This window comes from Balaenoptera borealis (assembly GCF_965194805.1).
Source record: "Balaenoptera borealis genome assembly, chromosome: 3".
NCBI classification, from domain to species: domain Eukaryota; kingdom Metazoa; phylum Chordata; class Mammalia; order Artiodactyla; family Balaenopteridae; genus Balaenoptera; species Balaenoptera borealis.
The window spans coordinates 107,222,065-107,238,264 of NC_138866.1; the positions used below are offsets into that span (position 1 = coordinate 107,222,065).

The following is a 16,200-nucleotide window of genomic DNA, read 5'->3' on the forward strand; positions in this document are numbered from 1 at the left end:
CCAGTATGACTGCCAAGGACTGTGCAAAGGGGAAGTATTAGGAGATGAGATTAGAGGTAATGGGATCATATCATACAGTACCCTAGGCTATTATAGCAACTTTGACTCTTGCTGTGGGTGATTGGGAAGCCATTAAAGGATTTTGAACAGAGGACTGATGATCTGACTTTGAGTTTAACAAGAATTCTCTGGCTGTTATGTTGAAAATAGAACTTAGTGGTGTAAAGACAGAAGCAGGGAGATTGGTTAGCAAGCTGTTAAAACTGGCAAAAGATGGTGGTGGCTTCAAGCAGGGTAGTAGAAGTGGAGATTATAAAATATGGTCAGATTCTGAATATAGAGCTGACAGAATTTGCCGATGAGTTGAATGTGGAGTGAAAGTGAAGTCAAGGGTTACCCCATGATTTTTGGTTTGAACAACTGGAAGGACAGAGTTACCATCAACTGAAACAGGAAAAAATGGAAGGAACATGTTTAGGGAGGAATATCAGGATTTTGGTTTTGGGATGTTTATTGGCATTCAAGTGGAGATATCAGGGAGGCAGTGGGATATATAAATGTAGAGTCTAGAGGAGAGGTCTCAGTGCTGTACAGTAAAACTTTCTGTGTCGATGGAAATGTTCTGTATCTGTGCTGTCCAGTTTCATAGCCACTAGGCACATGGGGCTCTTGATATCTTAAAATATAGCTAATGTGACTGAGGAACTGAATATTAAATTAAATTTAAATTAAATTAAATTAAATTTTATTAATTAATTAAATTTAAATTTATACAGCCACATGTCACTACTAGTTATTGTATTGGACAGCACAGATCTAGCCTGTAAATACACATTTGGGAACAGACAACATATATAAATGACAGTTAGACTGAGTCACAAATAATATGAATGTAGATAGAGAAGGGAAGAGATCAGTGGACTGAATCCTGGATGTGCCAGTGATTAGAAGCTGAGGAAGAGGAAGAATGGGTAGAAGCTCAACTATGTAGAGGAAAAACCGAAGACTGATTTCCTAGAATCTAAATGAAGAGTTTCAATGAAGAGTTAGAGATTAGTTGAATCAAATGCTGCTAATAGGCCATGCAGGATGAAGGCTGAAAATTGACCATTGATTGAGCCATAAGGAGGTAATTGGTAACTTCAACGAGTCCACAGGATAAAAACCTGACTGGAGTGGGCACAGGGGAAAATTAGAAGCCCTTACAGTGTACATAGCCAGTAGGAATGTAACATAATGAAGCTACTGTGGAAAACAGTTTGTCAGTTCCTTAGAAAGCTAAATATAGAATTACCTATGGTCCTACAACTTTACCCAAGAGAAGTAAAAACACATGTTCACACAAAAACTTGTACAGGAATGTTCATAGCAGCATTATTAATAATAGCCTAAAAGTGGAAACAACCCAGATAGCCATCAACTGATGACTGGATAAACAAACTGTGGTATATCCGTATAGTGAAACATTATTCAGCCATAAAAAGGAATGTATTGATACATGCTGTAATATGGATAAACTTAAAGACATTATGCTAAGTCAAAGAAGCCAAGTCACAAAATACCACTTATTATATGATTCCATTTATATCAAATGTCCAGAATAGGCAAATTTAGAGACAGAAAGTAGATTAGGGGTTGCTTAAGACTAGGGAATATAAGGGGGAAATAGAGATTGACTGCTAATGGGTATAGAGTTTCTTTAAGGGGAGACCAAAATGTTCTAAAATTAGATCATGATGATAATTTCACAATCCTATTAATATACTTTAAAAACATTGAACTCTACACTTTAAATGGGTTAATTATATGGTATGTGAATTACATTTCTATAAAGCTGTTTTTAAAAAGAGAAAATTGAAGGAAAGGAATTGAAAAGAGTATTTTAGACAAATAGAAGTATTAGTCTTAAGCAGTACAGATACTTTATCCTTAGCAATAGGAGGGAAGATAGAATGTATTAAAAATAGATGCAGGTAGGTGGACAGATGTGGGCGTGGTAACTTATAGAAGGTCTTTTGAGTGCTTCTATTTTCTCAGTGAAACGGGAAACCAGGTCATCAGCTGAGAGTGAAGATGAAGGAGGAGTTGTTGAAGATGAGAAGGAAGGTATAAAATAGTTGCCTAGACAAGTTGGAGGTGAATGGGGAGATGAAGTATGATTCCTGGGCATTACCACTGGGGTTAGTGAGACCAGCCAACATTGGCGGTATGATTTCTTCAGTCACACTCAGCTGCATGAGTATAGGCCTGAATAGTGGAGGAGCAGGATTTAACCAGAGCTGGGTTTTTGCCAAGTGAGTATGTTGAAGAAAGAGACTAGGAAATTGAAGGTATGTGTAGAGAGTGGTTATAATGATGAGCTATAATATTTAAGTTGCATAAAGAGGAAATGAGGATATAAATATGTTGAAGAAAAATGTGATGGGATTTAGTGGATTGTAGGCCCTGATACAGCTGAAGAATTTTTGGAGCCTGGTGATAACAAAGTCATATGATCATAGGGAATGAGTTTCTGAGATAAGGTGGAATATAAGATTTTTGTTGGAAAAGAGGTCAAGAAACAGAAAGTCCAGGGTATTAGATGGGTCATCTCTATGAGTATCGAAATTATCAAAAATTATGGCAGGATTTTTGTTATAGAGAGGTAGTGAGCTAGGAATGAGGCAGATTGACCTGAAAGTTGGTAGAGAACTATAACCAGGTGGGTGGATAATGGGTAGTATTATATGATAGCATGAGTTTTAAAACTCAGGAGTCTTAGGGAGGAGGGAGAGAAAGAATGACCATAGGAGCAAGTAGATCCACCTCCAGGCTCACCGGTAAAGAAGCATGAGAGAGAAAAGACATCACTTGAGAGGGCTGCAGTGTCATCAAGGCAGAGCCAAATTTCATTTAGGCAGAAGATGAAGGAAACATTAAGAAAAGAAAATACTTAGAAGATTTGAGAGACCATGAGTTCCAGAGGACACTGAAATTCAAGATAGGAATTTAGGAGTCATTAGTATAAAAATGGTATTTAAATCTGTGGAAATTGATGAGATCATTAAGAGAGAAAGTATAGAGAAGAGACGTGGGTCCAGGATCATCTCCTAAAGTTTCCCAGCATGCACAGATTGGGTAGAGCAGTGTTTCTCCACCTTTTTTCAGTATTGCCCCCCTAAGGAGCCTTTGTAGATATCTTTGTCCTAATCACTCACTCCAGGAAATTTTAATACCACAGATATACTGTATGTCTCTTCATGTTCTGTGGCCCTTTGAAGGCCACAGAACATTATAATATCTAAGATACTTTTGTCCCTACCCTCCAAGAATCAGTTTTTGCCCCCTTGGGGGTAACATCACCCCTGCTGAAATGCATGGGTTAGAGCAGCGGTCCCCAAACTTTTTGGCACCAGGGACTGGTTTTGTAGAAGACAATTTTTCCACGGGGTGGGGGGGGGGGGAAGTTTCAGCAGGGGTGACGTTTAATATACTGGGCTAAATAAAATATATTATTAAAATTAATTTTACTTCTTTCTTTTTACTTTTTTTAATGTGGCTACTAAAAATTTAAAGTTACATATGGGCTTGCATTTGTGGCTTGCATTATATTTCTGTTGGACAGTGCTAACCTTAAACTGTGCTGCCACTCCACAGCTTCTTATGTCATCCTGGCTCTGCTGTCTGTGCTATCATAGACTGATGCCATTTACCTAACCTCTTGCCTGCTAGTTATTACCATCACTCTACTTGCCTTTTTCTATTCTACCTTCTGAGACAAAATGAGCTCTTTTGCTGTTAGTTCCCGTAGCTAAAGAATGCAGTTGTAATGGCAGAGACCCATGAGCAGAGACAGAGGGCATATGAATGGAGGTACTAATAGTATAAAAGGGTAAGATAGGAGTGGAAATAAAAGCATCATAAATTATAATACCTCTTCATTTTACAGATGAGGTAACCAAAGCTCAGAAAGATTAAATAATGTGTTCTCTCCATCTAGACACCTTCTAATATGATTTTTTAAATGCTGAAAGGCTAGTATTCTCAAAAGTATATCCCTTCTCCCTTTCCACCACTCAAGTGTTTTTGATAGAGTATTTTAAATTCCTACTACTTGTCTCTTCCTTTTATTTTTCCTTTTTCTTATCCAGCAAATATTTGCTGATCATGTACTGTGGACAAGTTATTTGGAGGTGTCAACAATACAGTCAATGTGGCTGCATAAATGTACTAAGAAAATGTTAACATGGTATTTTTCTTGGAAAGAAAATAATTAGTGCATCTTGGTATCTTAAATTTATCTGTTAGATTTTAAAAATCCCTGAGGAAGCAGGACATAGGGTAGAGAATTTTTTAAATTATAGGGAAAAAGAAAAATTGATGAAGTAATATTTAGATTTAGGGTAGCTAAAGAGGTTTGGAAGTCCTGGGTGAGGAGACTCATCTACAGGGACAGCATGAAAGTACTATGATCCTAATGGAAGGTGGGAGAGAAGTGAGCAAGAATAATGTGAGAAGAGAGATTCTGAAAACTCTGCCTCGCCAAAAGTAAACTTTATTTAAAGCCAATCCTGCCAAAACAAATTGTTTAATTTTCTAAGCTATTTGGATTTTGTTCTCTTGAGATTACTCCAGTTCTCTGGGGGAACCAGGGATACTTTTTCATTAATAAGCAAACACTAGCAGAAAGATTGTAAAGAAACCATTAAAGGTTTTCCTAGTACCTAGCTGAGGAACTACAGGGAATGGGAATTTTGATTGTCAAAGGTTAGAGGAGGAGGGAATTTTAATTTGGAAATTTCTATTACTGGAGTATTAGAGCAGGGCCAAACATGGACATGGCTTGTTGGAGGGCTTTGGCCTCAAGAAAGCAACATGAAAGCTCCTAGTAAGTGCTAGGAGGTCTAATAAAGTGGGGAAGAAGTGTAGGTGGAAGGCAGAAAATGGTTAGGAAGATGAGGTAAAAAAGCACAACACAAACTAGAATATACACTATGATTTTAACCATCCAAGACAGTTTGTATGATGGTGAGACTAGCATCGTATTATAGTAAGGAAAATAGTTGTTGGGATGATGGTGCTGTCTGACTTTTTAAAAGATAATTTATTTTATCTTTTGAACATAAATACTATAAAAGGAGGTCAATGTTGAAGCATTTTAATTTTGCCCACAGTTGACTGTGTCTCCTCTTTTCCAAATGCTCACCTGGGATAAGTTACCTACTACCTACTGCGAAACCCTCTTCCTTTTTTGGCCTAATGTAGCTGTCAGGTTTTTGTTTCTTAATTTCTGTTTGTCTGAAATATCCCATTAATAGCAAAGTCTTATGGATTCTTTCTTTGAAATTCTTTCCTCTCTCTGTATACTGGTACTTCGGAATGTGATTTATTGCAAGCTCTTTTGTTTCCTCTACTCTCCAAATTAGCCTACATATCAGTGTTATCTTCTTAAAGCACCAATTTCATCCTTCACTTGTCTACTTAAAAACAGAAAGATTCCCTTACGATCTTTCACAAGCAGCCAAACTTACTGATGTATTATTTATGATTTTCTATAATCTGATCAAGGTTACCCATCCAGCCATATTTCCCACCACTCTGCAACATAAATCTTATGTATAAACCTCCTTATAAACTGCCAATATAGCATGATGTTTCTTATATTTGCTTTTCCCATCATTCTTTCTCCCTCAAAGAATGCTTTTTCCCCTCACTGCCTTGGCAAGTTCTGCCGATTTTTCTGAATCCGCTTTAGATACTACCCCCTACAAAGGATATTTCTAAGTGCTACAGGCTTTATCAATATTTCTTTTCAAAATCACTTGGTACTTAAGGCATTTATTACATTTTACACTCTATTATACCTTATTGTTATTTTATTCTGTTTCCTGTATGTTCTTTGCCCAACCAAATTATTAGTTTTTTAAGGGAAACACTCATTTCCAAACACATTAACCTGTTGCTAAACACGGAATAGACTTTCAATAAATACTGTTTTTTTTTAAATGTTTTATTTATTTATTTATTTGGCTGTGTCAGGTCTTAGTTGCGGCATGCAGGATCTTCGTTGCAGCAGGTGGGATCTTTCTTTGCAGCACACAGGCTCTTCACTGCAGCGTGCGGGCTCCAGGGCACGCAGGCTCAGTAGTTGCAGCGTGTGAGCTCTCTAGTTGTGGCACGCGGGCTCCAGAGCCCATGGGCTCAGTAGTTGCAGCATGAGTGCTCTCTAGTTGTGGCGCACGGGCTCTAGAGTGTGCGGGCTCAGTAGTCGTGGCGTGTGGTTTTAGTTGCCCCACGGCATGTGGGATCTTAGTTAGTTCCCCGACCAGGGATCGAACCTGCATCCCCTGCATTGGAAGGCAGATTCTTAACCACTGCACCACCAGGGAAGTCCCTCAATAAATATTTTTGATTGAAGTAGTATTGTTGACCAATTTTGTTATAAAGGTTAGATAAGCTAGACAGAATTCTTAAGAGATGATTTATTTGGATATCTAAAACTGAAAGATGCTCCCTTAAAAACTCAAAATCAGTCTTTTAAAAATATCTAATTCTCTATTACAAACTTTCCTAAAAATACAGATGTCTATTGTTTCATATCACCCCAAAATTTAGTCACTTAGAACAATGAACGTTTATTATCACACAGTATCTGTAGGTCAGGAATCTCGGTGTGGCTAAGTGACTCTGGCTTAAGGTCTCTCATGAGGTTGCAGTCAGTGTGTCAGTTGGGGCTGCAGTCTTATCTCCAGGCCCAACTGAGGAGGATCTGCTTCCGAGCTTACTCACTTGGTTGTTGGCAGGATTCAGTTCCTCACAAGTTGTTGGACCGAGGTTCTCAGTTCCTCATTGACTGTGGCTCTCTGTGGCTCTCTCTCTAGAGGCTTCCTTCAGTTCCTTGCCGTGGGCATCTCCAAAAGGCAGCTCACAACATGGCAGGTGGCATTCCTCAGAGTGAACAAATGAGAAAGCACCATGACAAACAACACAATATTTTCTTTTATAATTTTGTAAGTGACATTTCATTAATTCTGTTGTATTTGATTCACTAGAAGTGAATCCAGTCCACACTCAAGGGAAGGTGATTATACAAAGGTATGAATACCAGGCTATAGGGCTCACTGAGGTCCATCAGAGAGGCTGCCTCCCTTAGTCAGGCCATTCTTCTCTTGTCTAAAGATCTTTTCTGACCTCAGGAAAAGAGGAGTTGCTTATCTGAGTCTTTCCCAATAATTATTCTATTCTTAGCACCTAAGCTTTAATCTATGATAGCATATCTAGGGTCATTTAGTATTGAATTATGTAATGTTCTGCATCCTGACCCTATTAAAGTTGTAGGAAAGCATACACTACAGTCTTTTATCAGGATAAATACAGAACTTAAATGAGATATAGGATACAAGTATAGCAAATATGTTCTCAATTATTTGAATAAATAATGTATAAAATTTACTCAAAGCGTAGTTTTCAGTTAAATGCTATATTAAAATCTCAACATGTAAATATACAATGTGCCATGTATAGTAAGGATTCAAAAATATTTGTTAAATACCCTTGCTTATATATTTCTGTGAATGAATTAATTTAGTGATTTAGAGTTCCTGTACCTATGGTGGAATAAAATTGTTATTAGTTAGATGTTGCCATCTTAAAGTTCTAAATAAAAGCAAAAATAATAATATATTGATGTTCATAGGAATTCCTTTATTATCAGAGTTGGAGAGATTAAAAGAACACTTTTTTTAAACTTATTTATTTATTTATTTATCTTTGGCTGCATTGGGTCTTCGTTGCTGTGCGCAGCTTTCTCTAGTTGTAGCAAGCAGGGGCTAATCTTTGTTGCGGTGCATGGGCTTCTCATTTGTGGTGGCTTCTCTTGTTGCAGAGCACAGGCTCTAAGCGCATGGGCTTCAGTAGTTGTGGCTCGTCGGCTTAGTAGTTGTGGCTCACAGGCTCCAGAGCGCAGGCTCAGTAGTTGTGGCGCATGAGCTTAGTTGGGATCTTCCCGGACCAGGGCTCGAACCCATGTCCCCTGCACTAGCAGGCGGATTATTAACCACTGTGCCACCAGGGAAGTCCCTAAAAGAATACTTGATGCAGTCTTCAGAAGTTTATTTTGAATTTGAAAATAAAAGTTAAACAGTTTATCAACTTAGTGATTTGGGAGGCTGGCTGAGAAGTTAGTTCCATGTATCACTGTTTATATCAAAATTAATTCCAGATAAATTAAAGATTTAAACGTAAAAAAAGACACATAAAATTACATGAAGAAAGTATATGTGAATGTTTGTATACTCTGAAGAGGTGAAAATCTTTCTAACATGACATCAAACCCATCAAACCCAGAAGCTATAATAGAAGAATTTGACTATACTGAAATTAAATATTTCTGTATGGTGAAAAGTAGGCAGAAAACATCACCATAAAGTCAGAAGCCATTATGGGAAAAAAAAAATTTACCATGTATAACAGGAAATGTTCTAATTCCTCCAACTGAAAAAGAGCTTTTATGGTTCAGTAAAAAAAAAAAAAATGATACTTGTATAGGCAGGCAATTCAAAGAAAAGTATATATAATTAATACATAGTTAAAAAGGCAAAACATGGATAAAAAGTTACTGCATATATTAAAATGATGCTACATATATTTAAAAGGTATCACTTATACTAAAAGTCATTTATAGGGGCTTCCCTGGTAGCACAGTGGTTAAGAATCCGCCTGCCAATGCAGGGAACACAGGTTCAAGCCCTGGGCTGGGAAGATCCCACATGCCGCAGAGCAACTAAGCCCACGTGCCGCAACTACTGAGCCTGCACTCTAGAGACCGCAAGTCACAACTACTGAGCCCGTATGCCACAACTACTGAAGCCTGCACGCCTAGAGCCTGTGCTCTGCAACAAGAGCAGCCACCGCAATAAGAACGCCGCGCACTGCAATGAAGAGTAGCCCCCACTCGCCGCAACTAGAGAAAGCCCGCGTGCAGCAACGAAGACCCAATGCAGCCAAAAATAAATAAGTAAATAAATTTATTTTTTAAAAAGTCATTTATATATTAAAAAGGTGATACCAAATGAAAATACATGTATAAAAATATATCAATTTGGGGGAAGTATAGTTGCTTTACAGTATTTTATTAGTTTCAGGTGTACAGCATAGTGATTCAGTATTTTTACAGATTACACTCTATTAAAAGCTATTACAAGATAATGGCTATAATTCCCTGTGCTATACAATATATTCTTGTTGCTTATATATTTTATACATAGTAGTTTGTATCTCAATTCCATACCCCTTTCTTGCCTCTCTCTCTCCCCTCTCCTCACTGGTAACCACTAAGATACCAATTTTTTAAATGCAAAAAAAATTTTTGCTTACTTCTAAGAATGACAAACATTTAGAAGACTGATGACACCCATTCTTGGAAAGGTATTTGGGGTAATAGTTATCTTGCTGATAGCAGTGAAACTTGGTAAAAACCTTTTAGAGCTTTATTGTAGTGACATGTAAAGATGCTTAAATGTAAGGAGAAAGAAAAAGAAAGTTCAAAACATAGGATGTACACTGAAAAAAATATGTGAGACCTTAGCTAACAGTTAACATTGACATTCTCTGAATGGGGGGGGGATCAATATTTTATGTTACCTATTGCTACAATTTATAATTAAAACATATTACCTTTGTAATTAGAAAAAAAGTAATATTTTTAAAAGGCAACTTTACAATTTCTTTTTACAGGAGATTACATGCTTGATACAAAGCCAAAAGAAATTTCAGAAATTCAACGTTTAAACTATGAGCAGGTAATAGATACAATTTTTGTTATATTAATATAGTTAATTTTTACTTACAGATATATTCATTGGTCTCTATCAGTGGCTTTTTTTTTTTGAATTTTTGAATTTTATTTATTTTTTTATAAAGCAGGTTCTTATTAGTTATCTATTTTATACATATTAGTGTATATATGTCAATCCCAATCTCCCAATTCATCACACCACCACCACCCCACCCCACCCCCACATTCCCCCCTTGGTGTCCATACGTTTGTTCTCTACATCTGTGTCTCTATTTCTGCCTTGCAAACCGGTTCATCTGTACCATTTTTATAGGTTCCACATATATGCGTTAATATACGATATGTTTTTCTCTTTCTGACTTACTTCACTCTGTATGACAGTCTCTAGATCCATCCACGTCTCTACAAATGACCCAGTTTTGTTCCTTTTTATGGCTGAGTAATATTCCATTGTATATATGTACCACATCTTCTTTATCCATTCATCTGTCGATGGGCATTTAGGTTGCTTCCATGACCTGGCTATTGTACATAGTGCTGCAATGAACATTGGGGTGCATGTGTCTTTTTGAATTATGGTTTTCTCAGGGTATATGCCCAGTAGTGGGATTGCTGGGTTGTATGGTAGTTCTATTTTTAGTTTTTTAAGGAACCTCCATACTGTTCTCCATAGTGCCTGTACCAATTTACATTCCCACCAACAGTGCAAGAGGTTTCCCTTTTCTCCACACCCTCTCCAGCATTTATTGTTTCTAGATTTTCTGATGATGCCCATTCTAACTGGTGCGAGGTGATACCTCATTGTAGTTTTGATTTGCATTTCTCTAATAATTAGTGATGTTGAGCATCTTTTCATGTGCTTCGTGGCTGTCTGTATGTCTTCTTTGGAGAAATGTCTATTTAGGTCTTCTGCCCATTTTTGGATTGGGTTGTTTGTTTCTTTAATATTGAGCTGAATGAGCTGTTTATATATTTTGGAGATTAATCCTTTGTCCGTTGATTTGTTTGCAAATATTTTCTCCCATTCTGAAGGTTGTCTTTTTGTCTTGTTTGTGGTTTCCTTTGCTTTGCAAAGCTCTTAAGTCTCATTAGGTCCCATTTGTTTATTTTTATTTCCATTACTCTAGGAGGTGGATCAAAAAAGATCTTGCTGTGATTTATGTCAAAGAGTGTTCTTCCTATGTTTTCTTCTAAGAGTTTTATAGTGTCTGGCCTTACATTTAGGTCTTTAATCCATTTTGAGTTTATTTTTGTGTATGGTGTTAGGGAGTGTTCTAATTTCATTCTTTTACATATAGCTGTCCAGTTTTCCCAGCACCACTTATTGAAGAGACTGTCTTTTCTCCATTGTATATCCTGGCCTGCTTTGTCATAGATTAGTTGACCATAGGTGCGTGGGTTTATCTTTGGGCTTTCTATCCTGTTCCATTGATATATATTTCTGTTTTTGTGCCAGTACCATATTGTCTTGATTACCGTAGCTTTGTAGTATAGTCTTAAGTCCGGGAGTCTGATTCCTCCAGCTCCATTTTTTTGCCTCAAGACTGCTTTGACTATTCGGGGTCTTTTGGGTCTCCATACAAATTTTAAGATTTTTTGTTCTAGTTCTGTAAAAAATGCCATTGGTAATTTGATAGGGATTGCATTGAATCTGTAGATTGCTTTGGGTAGTATAGTCATTTTAACAATATTGATTCTTCCAATCCAAGAACATGGTATATCTCTCCATCTGTTTGTGTCATCTTTTAAAAAAAAAATTTTTTTTATATCAGGTTCTTATTGGTTATCCATTTTATACATATTAGTGTATATATGTCAATCCCAACTGCTTTTGCTGCATCCCATAGGTTTTGGATTGTCATGTTTTCATTGTAATTTGTCTGTAGATATTTTCTGATTTCCTCTTTAATTTCTTCAGTGATCTCTTAGTTATTTAGTAACGTATTGTTTACCCTCCATGTGTTTGTGTTTTTTATGTTTTTTTTGCTGTAACTGATTTCTAATCTCATAGCGTTGTGGTCGGAAAAGATGCTTGATATGATTTCAATTTTCTTAAATTTACCCAGGCTTGATTTGTGACCCACAATGTGATCAATCCTGGAGAATGTTCCGTGTGCACTTGAGAAGAAAGTGTAATCTGCTATTTTTGGATGGAATGTCCTATAAATATCAATTAACTCTATCTGGTCTATTGTATCATTTAAAGCTTGTGTTTCCTTATTAATTTTCTGTTGGGATGATCTGTCCATTGGTGTAAATGAGGTGTTAAAAGTCCCCCACTATTATTTTGTTACTGTCGATTTCCTCTTTTATAGCTGTTAGCAGTTGCCTTACGTATTGAGGTGCTCCTGTGTTGGGTGCATATATATTTACAATTGTTATATCTTCTTCTTGGATTGATCCCTTGATCATTATGCAGTGTCCTTCCTTGTCTCTTGTAACATTCTTTATTTTAAAGTCTATTTTATCTGATATGAGTATTGCTACTCCAGCTTTCTTTTGATTTCCATTTGCATGGAATATCTTTTTCCATCCCCTCACTTTCAGTCTGTATGTGTCCCTAGGTCTGAAGTGGGTCTCTTGTAGACAGCATATATATGGGTCTTGTTTTTGTAACCATTCAGCGAGCCTGTGTCTTTTGGGTGGAGCATTTAATCCATTCATGTTTAAGGTAATTATCAATATGTATGTTCCTATTACCATTTTCTTAACTGTTTTGGGTTTGTTTTTGTAGGTCCTTTTCTTCTCTTGTGTTTCCCACTTAGAGAAGTTCCTTTAGCATTTGTTGTAGAGCTGGTTTGGTAGTGCTGAATTCTCCTAGCTTTTGCTTGTCTGTAAAGCTTTTGATTTCTCCATTGAATCTGGATGAGATCCTTGCCAGGTAGAGTAATCTTGGTTGTATGTTCTTCCCTTTCATCACTTTAAATATATTGTGCCACTCCCTTCTGGCTTGTAGAGTTTCTGCTGAGAAATCAGCTGTTAACCTTATGGAGTTCCCTTGTATGTTATTTGTCGTTTTTCCCTTGTTGCTTTCAATAATTTTTCTTTGTCTTTAATTTTTGTCAATTTGATTACTATGTGTGTCGGCGTGTTTCTCCTTGGGTTTATCCTGCCTGGGACTTTCTGCACTTCCTATACTTGGGTGGCTATTTCCCATGTTAGGGAAGTTTTTGACTATAATCTCTTCACATATTTTCTTGGATCCTTTCTCTCTCTCTTCTCCTTATGGGACCCCTATAATGCGAATGTTGTTGCGTTTAATGTTGTCCCAGAGGTCTCTTAGGCTGTCTTCATTTCTTTTCATTCTTTTTTCTTTATTCTGTTCCATGGCAGTGAATTCCACCATTCTGTCTTCCAGGCCACTTATCAGTTCTTCTGCCTCAGTTATTCTGCTATTGATTCCTTCTAGTGTATTTTTCGTTTCAGTTATTGTATTGTTCATCTCTGTTTGTTTGTTTTTTAACTCTTCTAGGTGTTTGTTCTTTAATTCTTCTAGGCCTTTGTTAAACATTTCTTGCATCTTCTTGATCTTTGCCTCCATTCTTTTTCCGAGGTCCTGGATCATCTTCACTATCATTATTCTGAATTCTTTTTCTGGAAGGTTGCCTGTCTCCACTTCATTTAGTTGTTTTCCTGGGGTTTTATCTTGTTCCTTCATCTGGTACAAAGTCCTCTGCCTTTTCATTTTGTCTATCTTTCTGTGAATGTGGTTTTCCTTCCACAGGCTGCAGAATTGTAGTTCTTCTTGCTTCTGCTGTCTGCTCTGTGGTGGATGAGGCTATCTAAGAGGCTTGTGCAAGCTTCCTGATGGGAGGGACTGGTGGTGGGTAGAGCTGGGTGTTGCTCTGGTGGGCAGATCTCAGTAAAACTTTAATCCACTTGTCTGCTGATGGGTGGGGCTGGGTTCCCTCCCTGTTGGTTGTTTGGCCTAAGGCGACCCAGCACTGGAGCCTACCTGGCTCTTTGGTGGGGCTAATGGCAGACTCTGGGAGGGCTCACGCCAAGGAGTACTTCCCATAACTTCTGCTGCCAGTGCCCCTGTCCCCACAGTAAGCCACAGCCACCTCCCACCTCTGCAGGAGACCCTCCAACACTAGCAGGTAGGTCTGGTTCAGTCTCCTCTGGGGTCACTGCTCCTTCCCCTGGGTCCCGATGTGCACACTACTTTGTGTGTGCCCTCCAAGAGTGGAGTCTCTGTTTCCCCAGTCCTGTCAAAGTCCTGCAATCAAATCCCGCTAGCCTTCAAAGTCTGATTCTCTAGGAATTCCTCCTCCCGTTGCTGGACCCCCAGGTTGGGAAGCCTGATGTGGACTCAGAACCCTCACTGCAGTGGGTGGACTTCTGTGGTATAAGTGTTCTCCAGTCTGTGAGTCACCCACCCAGCAGTTACGGGATTTGATTTTATTGTGATTGCGCCCCTCCTACCGTCTCACTGCGGCTTCTCCTTCGTCTTTGGATGTGGAGTATCTTTTTTGGTGAGTTCCAGTGTCTTCCTGTCCATGATTGTTCAGCAGTTGGTTGTGATTCCGGTGCTCTTGCAAGAGGGAGTCTCAGTGGCTTTTTGAGCATATTCTTTGTTTTCTCTTTTTACACCCTTTTAAAAATGTAAAAACCATTCTTAGCTCACAGCCTTATTTGACCCACAGGCCATACTTTGCTGATCTCTCTTTTATGTGAACCTATATGCAATGTAGAATGAAACATAGATATTGTTCTACCCACCTATGTAGAATGATAACTTGGTATTTTCCTTGAAAAAATTGACTTTCAAGTGAATTTGTTATTGGTTTATCTTTCCTCATTTGTGTATATTTTACAATTAAATTATATGTAGGAAACAGTTCAGCAAATGATGTCTGGGGTATGTCATTAGGACTAAATCTGCTGTTTCATAGTTTCAATGTGTCTACATTGCTTGGCATGTTCTTTAGAGATACTATTCTGTAATATAGGAGGGGACCACTGGGCTCAAAATTATTGGAGCTGTAAGAAAGCAAGCAGAGCTTCATTTTCTTCAGTATTCTTCCTTTGTTTGACAATGGAAGTCAAGAAGAAGTCAGGTTCTTACAGTGGAAGAAGTATCAGGCAGGGAAGAAACAGACATCATTGGAACCTTTATGTTTACTTTCAAAGTAACCCTTACTACATACTTTCACCAGTATCCAAATGGCAAAAAGAAAACAAAATTCATTTGGTATTGCAAAATTTCTTGAATTTGAATGTTCAGATAATCTAGTCCTAATAAAATGGAAAAGCCAGTATGTTGCATTGCATCTCTGTGTAAGGTAGGAAATCCATAGCTAAAGCCAAATAGGTATGCTAAAACATTTAAATTCTATCGGAATTTGTAGCTTAAAGCAAGGATTTCCAAACATTTTTCACAATGGAAACTTCTTTTCAAATGAAATCTTAGGCTAACCTTCAACATATAAAACCAGTAAATATTTTATAATTATAAAGTGTTATGGTTAAATTTATATCGTTTATTTATCAAATTTGTATCATTTCTTATTGAAATCAACAAGGCTATTACGATTAATACAAAAACTTGAAATTAGAAATTATGGATCGTAGTTGCAGTTTCACATTAACCTCAAAATTCATTTTATTTCTGTTGCACAGTCTTGAGAAAATATTTTTTATTTATTTATTTATTTTAACATCTTTATTTGAAGTATAATTGCTTTACAATGTTGTGTTAGTTTCTGCTGTATAACAAAGTGAATCAGCTATATGTATACATATATCCCCATATCCCCTCCCTCTTGCGTCTCCCTCCCACCCTCCCTATCCCACCGTTCTGGGTGGTCACAAAGCACCAAGCTGATCTCCCTGTGCTATGCAGCTGCTTCCCACTAGCTATCTATTTTACATTTGGTAGAGTATATATGTCAGTGCTACTCTCTCACTTCGTCCCAGGTTACCCTTCCCCATCCCCATGTCCTCAAGTCCATTCTCTATGTCTGCGTCTTTATTCCTGTCCTGCCCCTAGGTTCATCAGAACCATTTTTTTTTTATTCCATATATATGTGTTAGCGTACGGTATTTGTTTTTTGAGAAAATCTTGAGTGATGAGTATTTGCAAATGATATCAGCCCTTTGTTTCAAGTCTGTTTTGCAGTCTCAGGATATGTTTCCATTAAGGTGATCTAGACTCTTGGAAAATGATTGGAAGTGAAGTTTTGCTTCAAAGTTGAAACAGACACTAACAACCACTTGCATTTCTTATAAACATGTCAGACAGAAAGTACCCTGCATTTAAAATAAGCTCTAAAACTATTTATAAGGTATTGTGATTGCATTACCATTAGTTTTGAGGATAGTATGTACCAAGCTGATAAGACTGAGTCTAAGCTGGTGTTTAACGTTCCACAGGTGTGATGTAACAATGTTCTTTTTGTATGGTTTTGTGTGAGCAGAAATGT

The 16,200-nt window shown here is 37.5% G+C and overlaps 1 protein-coding gene across 5 annotated transcripts in view; it reads left to right on the forward strand.

Moving 5' to 3' along the window:
• MINDY2 (MINDY lysine 48 deubiquitinase 2) overlaps nucleotides 1–16,200 on the forward strand; it is a 122,999-nt gene that overhangs the window by 39,421 nt on the left and 67,378 nt on the right. For all 5 annotated transcript variants that reach the window (XM_082388114.1, XM_082388110.1, XM_082388111.1 and 2 more), the window contains exon 3: nucleotides 9,715–9,779. In XM_082388114.1, the coding sequence (XP_082244240.1) occupies nucleotides 9,715–9,779 (65 nt within the window). The remainder of the gene's footprint in view (nucleotides 1–9,714; nucleotides 9,780–16,200) is intronic.